At 27.7% G+C, this 13,319-nt stretch overlaps 1 protein-coding gene across 1 annotated transcript; it reads right to left on the bottom strand.

Moving 5' to 3' along the window:
* Nucleotides 1–8,133: 8,133 nt before the first annotated feature.
* On the bottom strand, nucleotides 8,134–8,724 carry LOC115034036 (glutathione S-transferase 1-1-like). Its single transcript, XM_029489173.1, has 2 exons — nucleotides 8,567–8,724; nucleotides 8,134–8,483 (listed from the first exon to the last, which is right to left on the bottom strand). Exons 1-2 carry the CDS (start codon nucleotides 8,612–8,614, stop codon nucleotides 8,310–8,312), a joined length of 222 nt encoding a protein of 73 aa, XP_029345033.1. The 5' UTR covers nucleotides 8,615–8,724; the 3' UTR covers nucleotides 8,134–8,309.
* Nucleotides 8,725–13,319: the final 4,595 nt, after the last annotated feature.

Below are 13,319 nucleotides of genomic sequence, written 5' to 3' on the forward strand. Positions count from 1 at the left end.
TTATATTACCTATACTAGTATTATAATACGTCATAATAATTACAATATCATAAGTTCATAACTAATAATGGTACTAATCATAAATATAATAATCACAAATTATTTATTATATTTGAACAATAAACATTATTTGTTTCCTTTTTAGATTTTAATTCAGCACATTATTATAATGACTTCTACTACAAGTTTAGACAAATTTTACGAAGATTCAATCTGTTAATAATTTAATAGCAAGACAAATAGGTCAGCTACACTATTACTACCAACCTATGGAATTATGCGATGCGTGTGTTACCATTGATTTTAAACAATTAATGGTGTTACCTTTACTACCATAATCATATTACAAATTTAATATAAACCACGATTTAAGATAGTATGGTTGCCCATCGACCCATTAGAAAAATGTTATCACACGGCATACGGTTTGAATCGAAAAGTCACGTGATCTACGGGGACCCCTCGCATACAGCGCTCATATTGGTTCAAATTAACACTAGTAAAAATGTTCATGTTATACCTATATACAATAAAAATATATACAGAGTGTTCTAAATTTCATGTGACAAAAAACCGAAATTTGGAAGACCCTGTATAATGATCATATTATTATATTATAAATTATAAAATAGTCCACTAGAAGCGCTAGTGCCGGGGGTCCGATTTAAATCCAATGCCGTCTTATCATAACTCGTTGGGGAACCATACTATCTTAAATCGTGATATAAACTGTCTATATAAAAATGGAGCTTGAAAAATGTATGTCACCTGATAATTCAAAAACGGCTCGCCCGATTTGGCTCAATTTTTTTTAAGATGTTTGTAATTGCCAGAAAAAGGTTTTTACGAAAGAAAATTTTAGGAAAATTTACCAGAAAAGTAGAAAATTTATCAAAAAATACAACAAATTTCAGAAAAAAATAAAAATAATTAAAGTGTATTTTATTTTGGTTGCTATTAGTTACGGATATGTTTTTTTGATTTGTATGTACTTATCGGTTTGTTATTATTTGCAATATATTTATATAAATTAATGTTTGTGTGTAGATTAGACCCCTGGGAAGAAGATAGGTTAATTAACAAAGGGTTAAATTTGGGCTTTTTAGTCATCTGCTTTTAGTACGATTAGATAATGTTAGGTTAGGATTTTGTATTAATTCACCGTATCTAGGTGGAATACGACAAACTTGGTATAAAATTGATACTTTAGAGATAAATAATACATTTACGTACAAACAGCACGAGGTTTGCGATCTACTCCAGGTAAATTGCCTACCTAATAATATAGGTACTGTTGCAAACCCGCATTTTTATTCCGGCTAACGGAAATGTTAAGATAAATATTGAACACCATACACCGAATATTATTAACGAATTGAACAAATTTTGAGTCATATAGAGTTGGTACATTTAAAGGGCAACGAAGTGTATGGGATCAGCTAGTAATAATTATGAATAAACAGAGAATATCGTGTCTGAATGATCAGGATTCCAAAATTGAATTAATAATATTTCACTTCTCACGTACGCAAAGTACGCTTAATATTTTATTATAATAACCTCCTGATGAAGTTCATTAGCAGTTATTATTATTATTATATTATCATTATTATTGGTATTATTGGTATTCTAATAGTGTTGTCACTGTCTCTATAAACACGTCACTGTAAATTATACATAAACCTAAATCATTGGTAATCATGGGTGATCATTGGAAATAAAGGATAATCGTTAAAATCAGTAATCTCGCATACAACATTTCTGTAAATTACTTACTTGACTTTTTCTGAAAAAATCAAATTTGTTATATTTTATAATGAATATGTTACTCAACTTTGTGTGTATCGTTATTTGGAATTAATTTATAATAGACATTAATTTGCGTTTATCGTATTTTATACAGTACCTAGTTAAAACGTTTTGGATTTTTTAATCTACTGCAAGATTATTCTCTGTCTTATTATTTAACCGACAATTTTACGCTAAAGATAATCTAATTTATTGTTATTATGAATATATTTTGGGTGAATTATCTATAGACAATATACTTAAGAATGAGATAGCCTTAATTTTAGTCCTACTAGTCGATCTGGTGAAAAATGATCTGCACAACAAATTTTTAATATACATATATAATATATATTTTTTTAACTGACTACAGCACTTTCTCATACCAATCATCCTATTTATCTAGGTACCTATTGGAAATTGCTAAGTCGAAAATATTATTAACTATGGCATATCGAAAAGGTTTTTAATATTTTTGATTGTTAACTTTGTGATGAGATATTTGTCCACAATCAACAATCTAGAGATTTTTTTTAAATTGTAATTACGGATAATGATTCTTAATTAACTAATTCAAGATTTCTTCTCAAACGATTTTCGATGTGTTATTGAAGTCAATAGGTTGTGAGGTTTTGGAGTTTATTACTACCAGAAATCCACCCACAGCCCAAGGGGAAAACTTTGGCTGTGACCTGCAAGCCGCACCGTGTGTTGGCCCAAAGGCCAAGTCGGTGGAACTTGCAGGTTTTGATACACGCATCAGCAATTGAATGCTGACGATTTATATTAAAAGGGGGAAGAGAAAATGACATTAATAATAAGACAGATTTTAAGGTAATCAGCTAACTATATTTTACATGATTAATAAAAATGAGTGGATAATAATGATGGCATTCTATATTTTGTAAGTAGATTATTTATAGTTTTGGTGCATGGCAGATGCGCGATAAAAAATAATATTACCTATATAATTTTGGGCACATGGCAAGTGCATAATAACAAATAGAAAATAATATATATTCGCGGGGGAAAACAAAGAAACATTATAACTTCGCATGTCACAAGACAATATTTTTTGTGAGTAATTCATTATTTATAGACCCGTTTTTCTCGGCCCACAGGAGACGACACACTATAGCAAGTATGGTGTGTTCCCACGGGGTTACCGGGAAAAACACGTTCAGTGCTGGGGGGGGGGGGAAGAAGGGGATACATATTTACGGAAATTACGACTTGAGTTGCAGTAGATGATGTGTTGATCTGTGACGATATGTAGGTTCGGCCACCGTCGGCCCGTGGTGTTTGGTTTAGCCCATCATGGTGGTTGTAGATCTCGTGTGAAAAAAAATATACTCCTATGAAAGTATATGATCACGTGGTGTGGTTCGGAGGCGTCGGACAGTGAGCCGTTGACGAACAAAAAGAAAATGAGAAGTGTCGGCGGTGTTGGTTCGATGTTGAAAAAACTTGCCAGAATGTGACAATCGGCACAGCAGCTGGTTAGCGGTGGGGCTGGTCAGTGTCGTGTTGCGGGATTGTTACATCATTATTTGGGGGTCAGAAAGCACTGTGTGCGATACCGGTTTCGACAACGACGACGGTGACAGCAACAGCCGCCAGTGGCTGCAGGTGGAGTGTGCAAACACTGCTGAGTTCGGGGTCGGGGGGGAAAAGATGTTATATATTAATATTGTTGTTGTCATTAACAATACTATTCGCGCGGTAACTGATAATGATAATAATTTATACATGATTCATAAGGGCCCCAAAATTCCGTGACGTTACAAGGTAACAACTTAATATATTATAATATAAGTAATTTAAATTATCACTAAATGATTATTTTATAATTTTCTGTACATGATAACATATTCAATATATTTTGACACTTTTCGATCCATTTATATTATACATTTGAAATTTGAATTTTTTTTTCATAAATAATTATAAAACAAAAATCACGAATATTAGCAAATTATTTTGTGTTAAGAATTCGTAAAAAATTTTCTTTTTTAATCTAAAATTTGAAAATGTAATACAAGATTCCTCATAAGATTGTCTACCTTTATCAAACAAAAAAAATGTCTTCAAGAAAGTCAAATTAAATTTTTACGAGCGTTTGAAATTCATATTTTTACAACATTTGATATTCGCTGGATTTCTCATGTGACAATATTCTTATTTTATTGTTATTAAAAAACGAATGACTGTAGATATTTGAAAATTTCACTGAATGTTTTAATTAGCATTTTCTATACACGATAAAATTTTGAAAATAAGTTGACTCTTTTTGAGCTGTTGACGGACATTGTAAGTTTTCAATTTTTTTAGTTTTTTTTCTATAAATATCAATGAAGTTTTATCTGTTGGGTCAAAAAGTGTAAAAATGTAATGCAAGGCTCCTGATATATTTTTACAATAGCAGTTGAAAAATATTAAAAATACATAGGCACAATTTTTTTTATAAGCATTTGAAGTTCAAATTTTGACAAAATTTATCAAATTTAAAATTGAATTATTATTTTGTAGATAAAAATTCATAAAATGTTCAACTTTTGTATCTAAGATTTGAAAATATAAAACTAGATTCCACGTAAGTAATTAATTTTGTTACCAAAAAATCTAAAAAATACATTCACACAGTTTATTTTTATAGTCATTTGAAGTTCAAATTTGGACGAAATTACATATTAAAAACCTAGAATAACTATTTTAGTTATTTAATATTTTGTTGTGATCGTGTAATATTATTCTTGGGTATACTTGAAACTTCTAAAGTATACTATTATATATCTATGATAGTACCACGGTTTTTTGTTGATGTATAACGCGTTATAAGTACCTAATAGATATTGTGATATGATTAATTTGGAATTAATTATAGGTAAGGTACCTATTATATGACGTATAGGTCAATTTTTTTTTTAATACCATAGACCATATAATATTATGTCTTATACCTAGACTGACATGCCGTCTCCGCTCAGAATCGTTTTTCTTATACAATGATATTATAACATTGAATTCAAATTTAATACCATCCATTATACAGTGACCCACTTGTAACCTACTATACGGCGGAGCGACATCCACTTGCCCACCTTTTTTTTTTTTAATAATCATTATTAATTCATATAAACAAACTTGAAAATATGCAGTTGAAACTAAACAATCAAAACTTTTCATCATCTTTATTTAAAATAATGCAACTGACTAAGATAAAAAATGCAGTTAAAAAGTTAAACAATCTTCTTTCTGAGTTTGATCCCTGTCATTGTAAAATGTTAAAATATATTGACAACATAGGGAGAGCTAGAAATATTGTTTAGCGTATGCAGAATCTAAATCAGCCCACCACAATTTATGGGAGGGGGTTTGGGGTGTTATAGAATATAATCAGTTAGTTCTAAAAAAAGAAAAAAATTGAAAAATTGAAAAAATTAAAATAACAGAAATATTTATTGTTTTGAATTATATTATATACAAAAAATATGGTTAAGAATTGTCTTTGCTTGGAAAATACATTGTTAAGAAAAATATAATGAATAGTATTTATTATGACCATTAGACTTCAGCCAAATTAACCGTTCATAGATTTTACTTTTATTAATTAATTTTAAACTAGAATTAAAGCAGCCTTCAGGGTAATTAGGGCATGCAGCATGATTGACATACGTCCTGTAGTAAGTACATCTAATATGAATAGGTAATTAATCTCAACAAATATAGGTATATGTTTTTTTAAATAAAAATGATAATTACCTCCTGACGAATTATGAATCAAGATGATTCCGGTGCATAGTACTATAAGTATGACATTATACTTTAATAACGTTGAAGTCATTTTTTTAGAAAACTGTTACGGTGCACCGTAAAACATGTTTTAGCAATATATCCTCTTACAACCTTAAGCAACCAACAATAATAATAAAATGAGAGAATCAATGATTTTATAAGCCATTCTGTGTAACAATGATCATTATACAGTAATTCGTCTGCCGTAAATAACAAAGGTGCGTGTATTATATATATTGTATGACGTGGAACTATTCACAGGTGCATATTTATTCGTTTTAAACATACCGTGTTAAATAAACATAATATTCTCTTAGAAAGCTTTAAATGTAAAAAAATTATGTATACCTATGCATCTTTTTTGTTATTTTGGATCACACACAAATCACAGAACATTGCATTTAACAATAATTGTGAATACGTAAAATTCCAAAATCGAATACAAATTTACCAAACCACTTAAAAAACAGGAACTGTTAAATGTTAAAATTCATAAAAATTTAAACTCAATTGCTACTCTTCGGTTTTATCAATATGATACTGGTATTTTTTAATCATCGAATTTGGTTGAAAAATTAGTGTCCGAAATATTGAATCAATTATTTTAAAATTGTCAACAATTATTAATTAATTCTGATATAAAATTTGTTTTTATTTACTTATTTCAGCGTAATTATATTATAATAGAAATAATAACAGTTATAATATTATAATAACATATAATAGCTATTAAAGTTATATTAGCTATTAATAATAACCATAATAGTATAGTAACATAGTAGTATAATAATATTATATTCTTTAACCATCTGTAATAATACGGTACGTGTTCGTCCACTGTAAATAACACGCGAGTATATATATTGTATTACACGCATTTTTTTACAGAAACATTTTTATTCGAATTAAATAAATATAATCAGTTAGCAAGTCTTACGTGTGAAAAATTATGCAATGTGCCTTACTGGTTTTTTTTGGTCACAAACTAAAATCAGAGAACGTGGCTTTTTACAAATTTAATACGAAGGAATACGCGTATAATACAAAAGCAGAACAAAAATTGAATAAACCATTTAAGAAACTAAAACTGTTATAAGTTTAAATTCCTAATAATTTAAAATCCATTTCTACTCTCGAGTTTGTTATTGTGAAAAGTAAACAATAAATATAAATGTTTTCGGGCCATCATCTTTTCAGCCTAAAAAAAATCCAGCCTACGATTTATCAAATGTTGACATTGGTTGAGTTGGTATAAAAAAGTTTTACACTTTATTCTATAGAAAATATTATCTAATTTGTAAATTGATACGAGAGCAGTAATTATTATAATTAAGTATGAAATATAAAATATTATTTGATAGAATATTAATACTTAGGGCCTTTCTTACAATGTCCGGTTAAAGTTAGCCGACACTTAACCGGCTGAATTCTGCCAGTAATAAAATCTGATATCATCGGTTAAACGCTAACTTTACCGGACATTGCAAGAACGGCCCTGAGTGAGGTATACTCAGACAATTTTTAATGTTACAATAATAAAAAACAGGGGGACTGTAGTAGGTGGTTGTGGCTCAGTATGTTGAAAGTTGTAAATTATTTCAATCATTTGAAATGTTGATTAATTCAGAGGCGGCACCGGGGGGGACTGGGGGCTAGAGACGCCTCTTAAGCTCGTATTTCTAAAAAAATGTGTATCGTTAAACAAAAAAAAACTTTATATTATATAATATCGAAGGTTTTCTAATTATGATTTAGCACCCTCCCCAACCATGTCTCTGGAACCGCTCCTGATGAATTAATTATTAGAATAAAATAACTATATAAGTATTAACTTCTAAACTTTTCAAACTTTCAAACGAAATTAAAACCATAGTTATACCAATAAATTTAATACATGTGTATCGATCCAAATAATTGTCACTACGTTTTTCTCGAACATGCTTAGCAATCATACGTCATAATGATCAATATTATTAAAATAATTAGTATGTTTTAAACTGTGTTTTCCACATTCCACTATATATATTGGTGTTCCCCAGTCTAATAATAGAACAATAGTAATTACGTTTCTTTACCATAGATCTGGTGACTAGATTTATAATAATGATGAATATATTATGATAAATGAAAACTACAATTGTTGTACCTATAGTACTTTTTTAGTTTAGTGAATTTATTAAATATTAATGTCATTAGAATAATATTTAAATAGTTAAAAAAAGTGTAGCAATGGTTACTGGCGCTATACTTACGGTTGGACATGTTTTATAGATTTTTAAGGCACATCCACTCCAAATTCAGTGAGTATAAATGGCATAGAAAAAGGGTATTCTGATTTTGATATAAATACATTCAGATTTATATTTGATATTTATTTATTTTTTGACAGCAAATAAATTTAACGATTTATCAGATCGCCTAGTATAAACTGAAAATAAGTATTTCCAAATATTATTTAATATCGTATTCACATCATATTTTTGTTATTTTATTGCTACACATATTTGGTATTATTTTTATATTATTATATATTTGGGTTATCATCTTTACGCACCACCTACCAGACAATTTATGGCAATATTTATTTCGTACAAACAAAATTATATTTATAAATTAAAATTATAAAAAGCAATAATCAAAATTATTCCAATGAATAGTGCAAACAAACAAAATAAGGTGTAATCAAAACACAACTCACGAAATCTGATCGGAACTCGGAAGAAATATTATAGACTCTGCGTTTGAGATAAATTTGCAAATTTTTTATCCAGATATTTTAACGTAGCTTCGACTGCAACGATTCCTTCTTGATTAGCCTTTTCGTATCCGTCCATTGTATTCATGCATTTTATAAGCCATTCATTTATATTGTCGTACTTCGTCAAGTCAACGCCGGCAACCTGAAGAAAATACGAAAATGTGTGTTAACCGTGTGTTCATGTTATAACAGTTATGTATTTACAAAATGACTTTAATAAAATACCTTAAAGGTCGAAATGGAAGCGACCAAAGTGAAATCGGCCACAGTCATTGATTCTCCGGCTGCCCAAGGAGATTTTTCCAGGCATTTTCTAAAAACTCGAGCGCTTCGTGGATTTTATTCTCTCCTTCTGTGGTTTTCGGTATTCTGTAAAAAATCCACCCGTTCTGTAAAAAAAAAAAATCCATAAAAATTAAGTTGTGATTTCACTGCAAATATACTATATGCATGCATAATAATAGAAATCTCTCGCATGGACAAGGTATTTTTTTTCTACCTTTTATTGGTAGTTTTTGAGAAATTTGTGTTAAGGAATAATATATTTAATGTTTTTTCACAGTACTGTCCATTAATAAATTGCTTAAATAAATTACTTGAATTTTTTATTAAAATAATTACATAATACTATAGGCCTTAAAATCTGCTATGTCCATATAGAAAAATCATTCCTTCAATCTTCTTTCATAAACGTTTTTTTTCATTTTGCCACTGGTCCGCCGATATTCTGGTCATAGTATTATTCATGGTTAAAATATAAAGGTTATTGCATATTGCCTTGGATTGTTATCATAATAAACAGTATTTTTGCGTAAAGATTTACCTAGAGATGTAAGCTTGAAAATTTTCAACTTTCTTTAAAAACTTGAAAATTTTGATAATTTGTTTTTTTTTTGTACTTTTCTCAAATTAATTAATTTTTAAGTTTAAATATATTTAAATACTTTATAAAATTACTGTTTCATTTTTATTTACATTGTAATACAAGTATAACGTCAGGGTCAAACAAAACACTTATAATAAAAAAATATATAATTTGGGAAAAATTGAGGAAGTGACTCAAACAATAAATTACCTCCATTAAAAATTGAAAAATCAATAATTGTAACAGAACGATTATACACTCATAATTTATACTGAAGTAAAAAATCTTTTTAATAAAAGATAAAAATGCACATTTATTAATGAGTTAAATATTATATATTTATATAGGTATAAATATTATATATATTTAATGATTTGTATTTTGAATGTACTTTATTATTGTGTTCATTAGAATAATACCAACATTATATTAAAATGGGTAAATCGTAATAAAAGTACATATTTTAAAATATAATTATGAAGGTTAATTAATAATATACTACAATTATATAATATCAAAAGATTTATTTGATAAGAAATTAATATGATAAATTTTCACCAAAAAAAGTTTTCATGAAAATTTACATCACTAGATACAACACAGTTAATATGAATTTTTCTTATCATCAAAAACACGAGCTAAAAAATTCAAAATTCCTTCGCATGTATACTTGATTGTTATTGGCTTCCTTTACGCTGCCATATTTGTTATATCATCAAATATTTGATTGATAAGGGGTATAAATAGAATAACCTTGTATATTTCAACCATTTTTTCTTTCATTTTACAACCGGTCCGCCGCTATTCTGGTCATAGTATTATTACAACAAGCCTAAACTAATATTACTGCATATTGATATGATACGTGCTCAGTGCTTTCAGTAGTTGGTACACCATAAATCATATAGGTATATACCACGTAAAAACGTTTAATAATTCCATAGGTAGGTTTCCTTGGTAGGAACGGCGATATTCAGTGTGTGTGTGTGTGTGTGTGTGTATGTGTGTGTGTGTGTGAAATAAACGCATGTTATGTACCAGGTACCTGGTACGTTTGTTTAAAAACAACGATTGGATAAGCCGTTGGGTCAAACAACAGTGATAAATTAATAACTGTTGCTAATTGATCGTTATAATAATAATAATAATAATGTGAATATACACATATTGAATTTTAAAAGCCGGATACAAGGTGCCGTGGTCTATACCTACGGATTTATGTGATATGTGTATCATTGATTATAAAAAAATCAACGGTGTTACCTAATACCTTTAGGCTATTAGGCTACCATAATCAAAGGTGGTCAATAATTTGCTAAAAAGTTAAAGTTACCTAATTTAAAAAGTTAATTTTTTTTAACTATTTAACTTATCTAGTTAATTATTTTTGTTTTCAACTTATTTACTTATTATTTTACTTATTATCAATGGCATGCAGTTAACTTAATTTTCCTTTCGTGTTAAGCAAAACCAACAAAATAATTTTTTTTAAAGTATACATTGTAATTATCTAATTTTGTACACAGTGTTGAATGTCCTGATAAATAATTAAGTAAATCAAAATAGTATGGCAGCTATAATGACTTAAAAACATTGTAACTTGAAAAAAGTTAATTTTTTTTTTACTGAGTTTAGTTAAATTTATTTTCTATCTCTTCTTCAAACTTATCCAGTTACATTTTATTTTTGTTAACTTCAACTGTTATGAAATTAATAATATTTTACTTCTTACGTAGGTACGAAAAGTACGCATAATATTTTATTAAAATAATCTCCTGATGAAGTTTTTTAGAAGTCATTGTTATTATTGGTATTCAAATATATACATAAACCTAAATCTTTGGTAATCATGGGTAATTTGAAATTATAAATATAAATGTAATTATTTTAAATCAAGATGATCATTGAAACCAGTCATCTCATGTACAAAATTTCTTTAAGTTACTTAGGTACTTGACTTTTTCTGAAAAAAATAAATTCGCATTTTAGAATGAACGTGTTACTCAACTTTGTGTTTATCGTTATATACAATTAATACGTAATAGTAATTAATTTGCGTTTATCGTATTGGTAATGGTTATACAAACACGAATAACAATTTACAGGGGGTCTAAAAGATTGAACATATTTTAATACATGGTTCCTCGTAAGTTTTGAAATCGTTAAAATTCATATGCAGCATGTAAGTTATTTTTATTTTTAATAATCATTGTTAATTCAGATAAACAAACTTGAAAATGTGCAGTTAAAACTAAACAAGCAAACATTTTCATCATCTTTATTTAAAATGATGCAACTGTCTAAGATAAAAATGCAGTTAAAAAGTTGAACAATCTTCGTTCTGAGTTTAATCCTTGAGATTGTAAAATGTTAAAATGTATTGTACCTCTAGTAAGTACATAATGGTAGATATTTTATGACCATTGATCAATCGTATTCTATAAGATTCCTATAAGTAAACGCTTATATTAAGCGTTGATTCTCATAAACATTGAACACCATAAGATGTGTCAACTGCATTTTGTTTATCTTATAAACGTTATACAATTATCTTATAATAATAATTAATCTAAATTAAATACGTAATATACTTTATAAATAAAAATGATAGTTACCTCCTGACGAATTATGAATTAATTTCATTCCTATGCATAGTACTATAAGTATGACATTATACTTTAATAACGTTGAAGTAATTTTTTCAGAAAACTGTTATGGTGTTTTAGCAATATGACTTTAAGCGACCAACAATAATTATAAAATGAGAGAAACAATGATTTTTATAAGCCATTCTGTTTGTTCAGTGGTTGTTGTATATGTATTCAACGCATATGTGCAGTTCATTTTGTTTTCGATTATAATTAGAAAAAATAGGTAAACGTATACGTAAAATTCAAAAGTCGAATAAAAATGTACGTAACCACTTAAAAAACCGAAACTGCTAAATGTTAAAATTCCTAAAAATGTAATCTTGATTTTTATTCTGGAGTTTCAAAGACAATCGTTGACTTTGGTTGAAAAATTAGTGTCCAAAATACTGAACGCATATATCAGAATTCTCAACTATAATTATTAAATAATTCTATTGTAACATGTATTTTATTTATTTATTTCAGTGTAATATAATTATAATACAATTATAATAGTTATAATATTAAGTTCTGATCCGTATACCAACTGAACTAAGCTCGTATCTGTTATACGGAGTTCCTATAGATAAATGCAATATTTATATAATATGATAATAACTAATAATATATAAAATTCTTATACAGTTAAAAAGTTCACTTAGTTTTCTATATATACAATATTATTGATTAATTTATACTACCAATATTAAGATCAATGTTTCTTTAATTATTTATATTTATACATCATATCGACTTTTTATAATTTGATTAATACACATATTTTCATCAAAATTACAATCTATTTTACTAATTGTTTTGTATGTGAGTTTCATCAATTATATCATAATTTTTATAGACTGATTTTCACATAAACGTTGTATTAGATTCTTTACATAATTTCCAAAATTGATGAATTGTTTTTACTATGTAATCGGAAGAACTTCTAGAATTGGTTTATGTTGCACTATATGGTTTTATATACTTCCCTAATATCATAACTATTATTTCTATAATTATAGTATGTGCCTTTGTATAGATTTTATGAGTTTGTAAAAGTTAGCAAATAATTATAAAGGTATATGATTATTATACCTCAATTTTGAAATGCATTTCTTTGTGTATGTATAACGTGGAAATAATTTATAAATATAAAATAATTCCATGTACCATGTACCTATTGCTGATGATGTCGACGTATTATTATGTTATTTAAATATTTAAATGTATAGTTTTTATAGTTTTAATACTACCAGTGGTAAAATTTGTGGGGGGGATACGGGGGGATGGCATCCCTATACTTTTTTGTACATACATTTTTCATCCCTCTACTTATTTTGTGCAGAATAACACATCCCCCCTAAGACTTGTGTTTTAAAATTAAATACTTACTATCATTTTAGATTCTGACTGTATTGATTTTAAAATGATGTGTTTTTTTAGATTCTGAGTGGAACGATGAATGAACGTATTGATTTTACAATGA

This window comes from Acyrthosiphon pisum, chromosome A2 (genome assembly GCF_005508785.2).
Source record: "Acyrthosiphon pisum isolate AL4f chromosome A2, pea_aphid_22Mar2018_4r6ur, whole genome shotgun sequence".
Taxonomy (NCBI): domain Eukaryota; kingdom Metazoa; phylum Arthropoda; class Insecta; order Hemiptera; family Aphididae; genus Acyrthosiphon; species Acyrthosiphon pisum.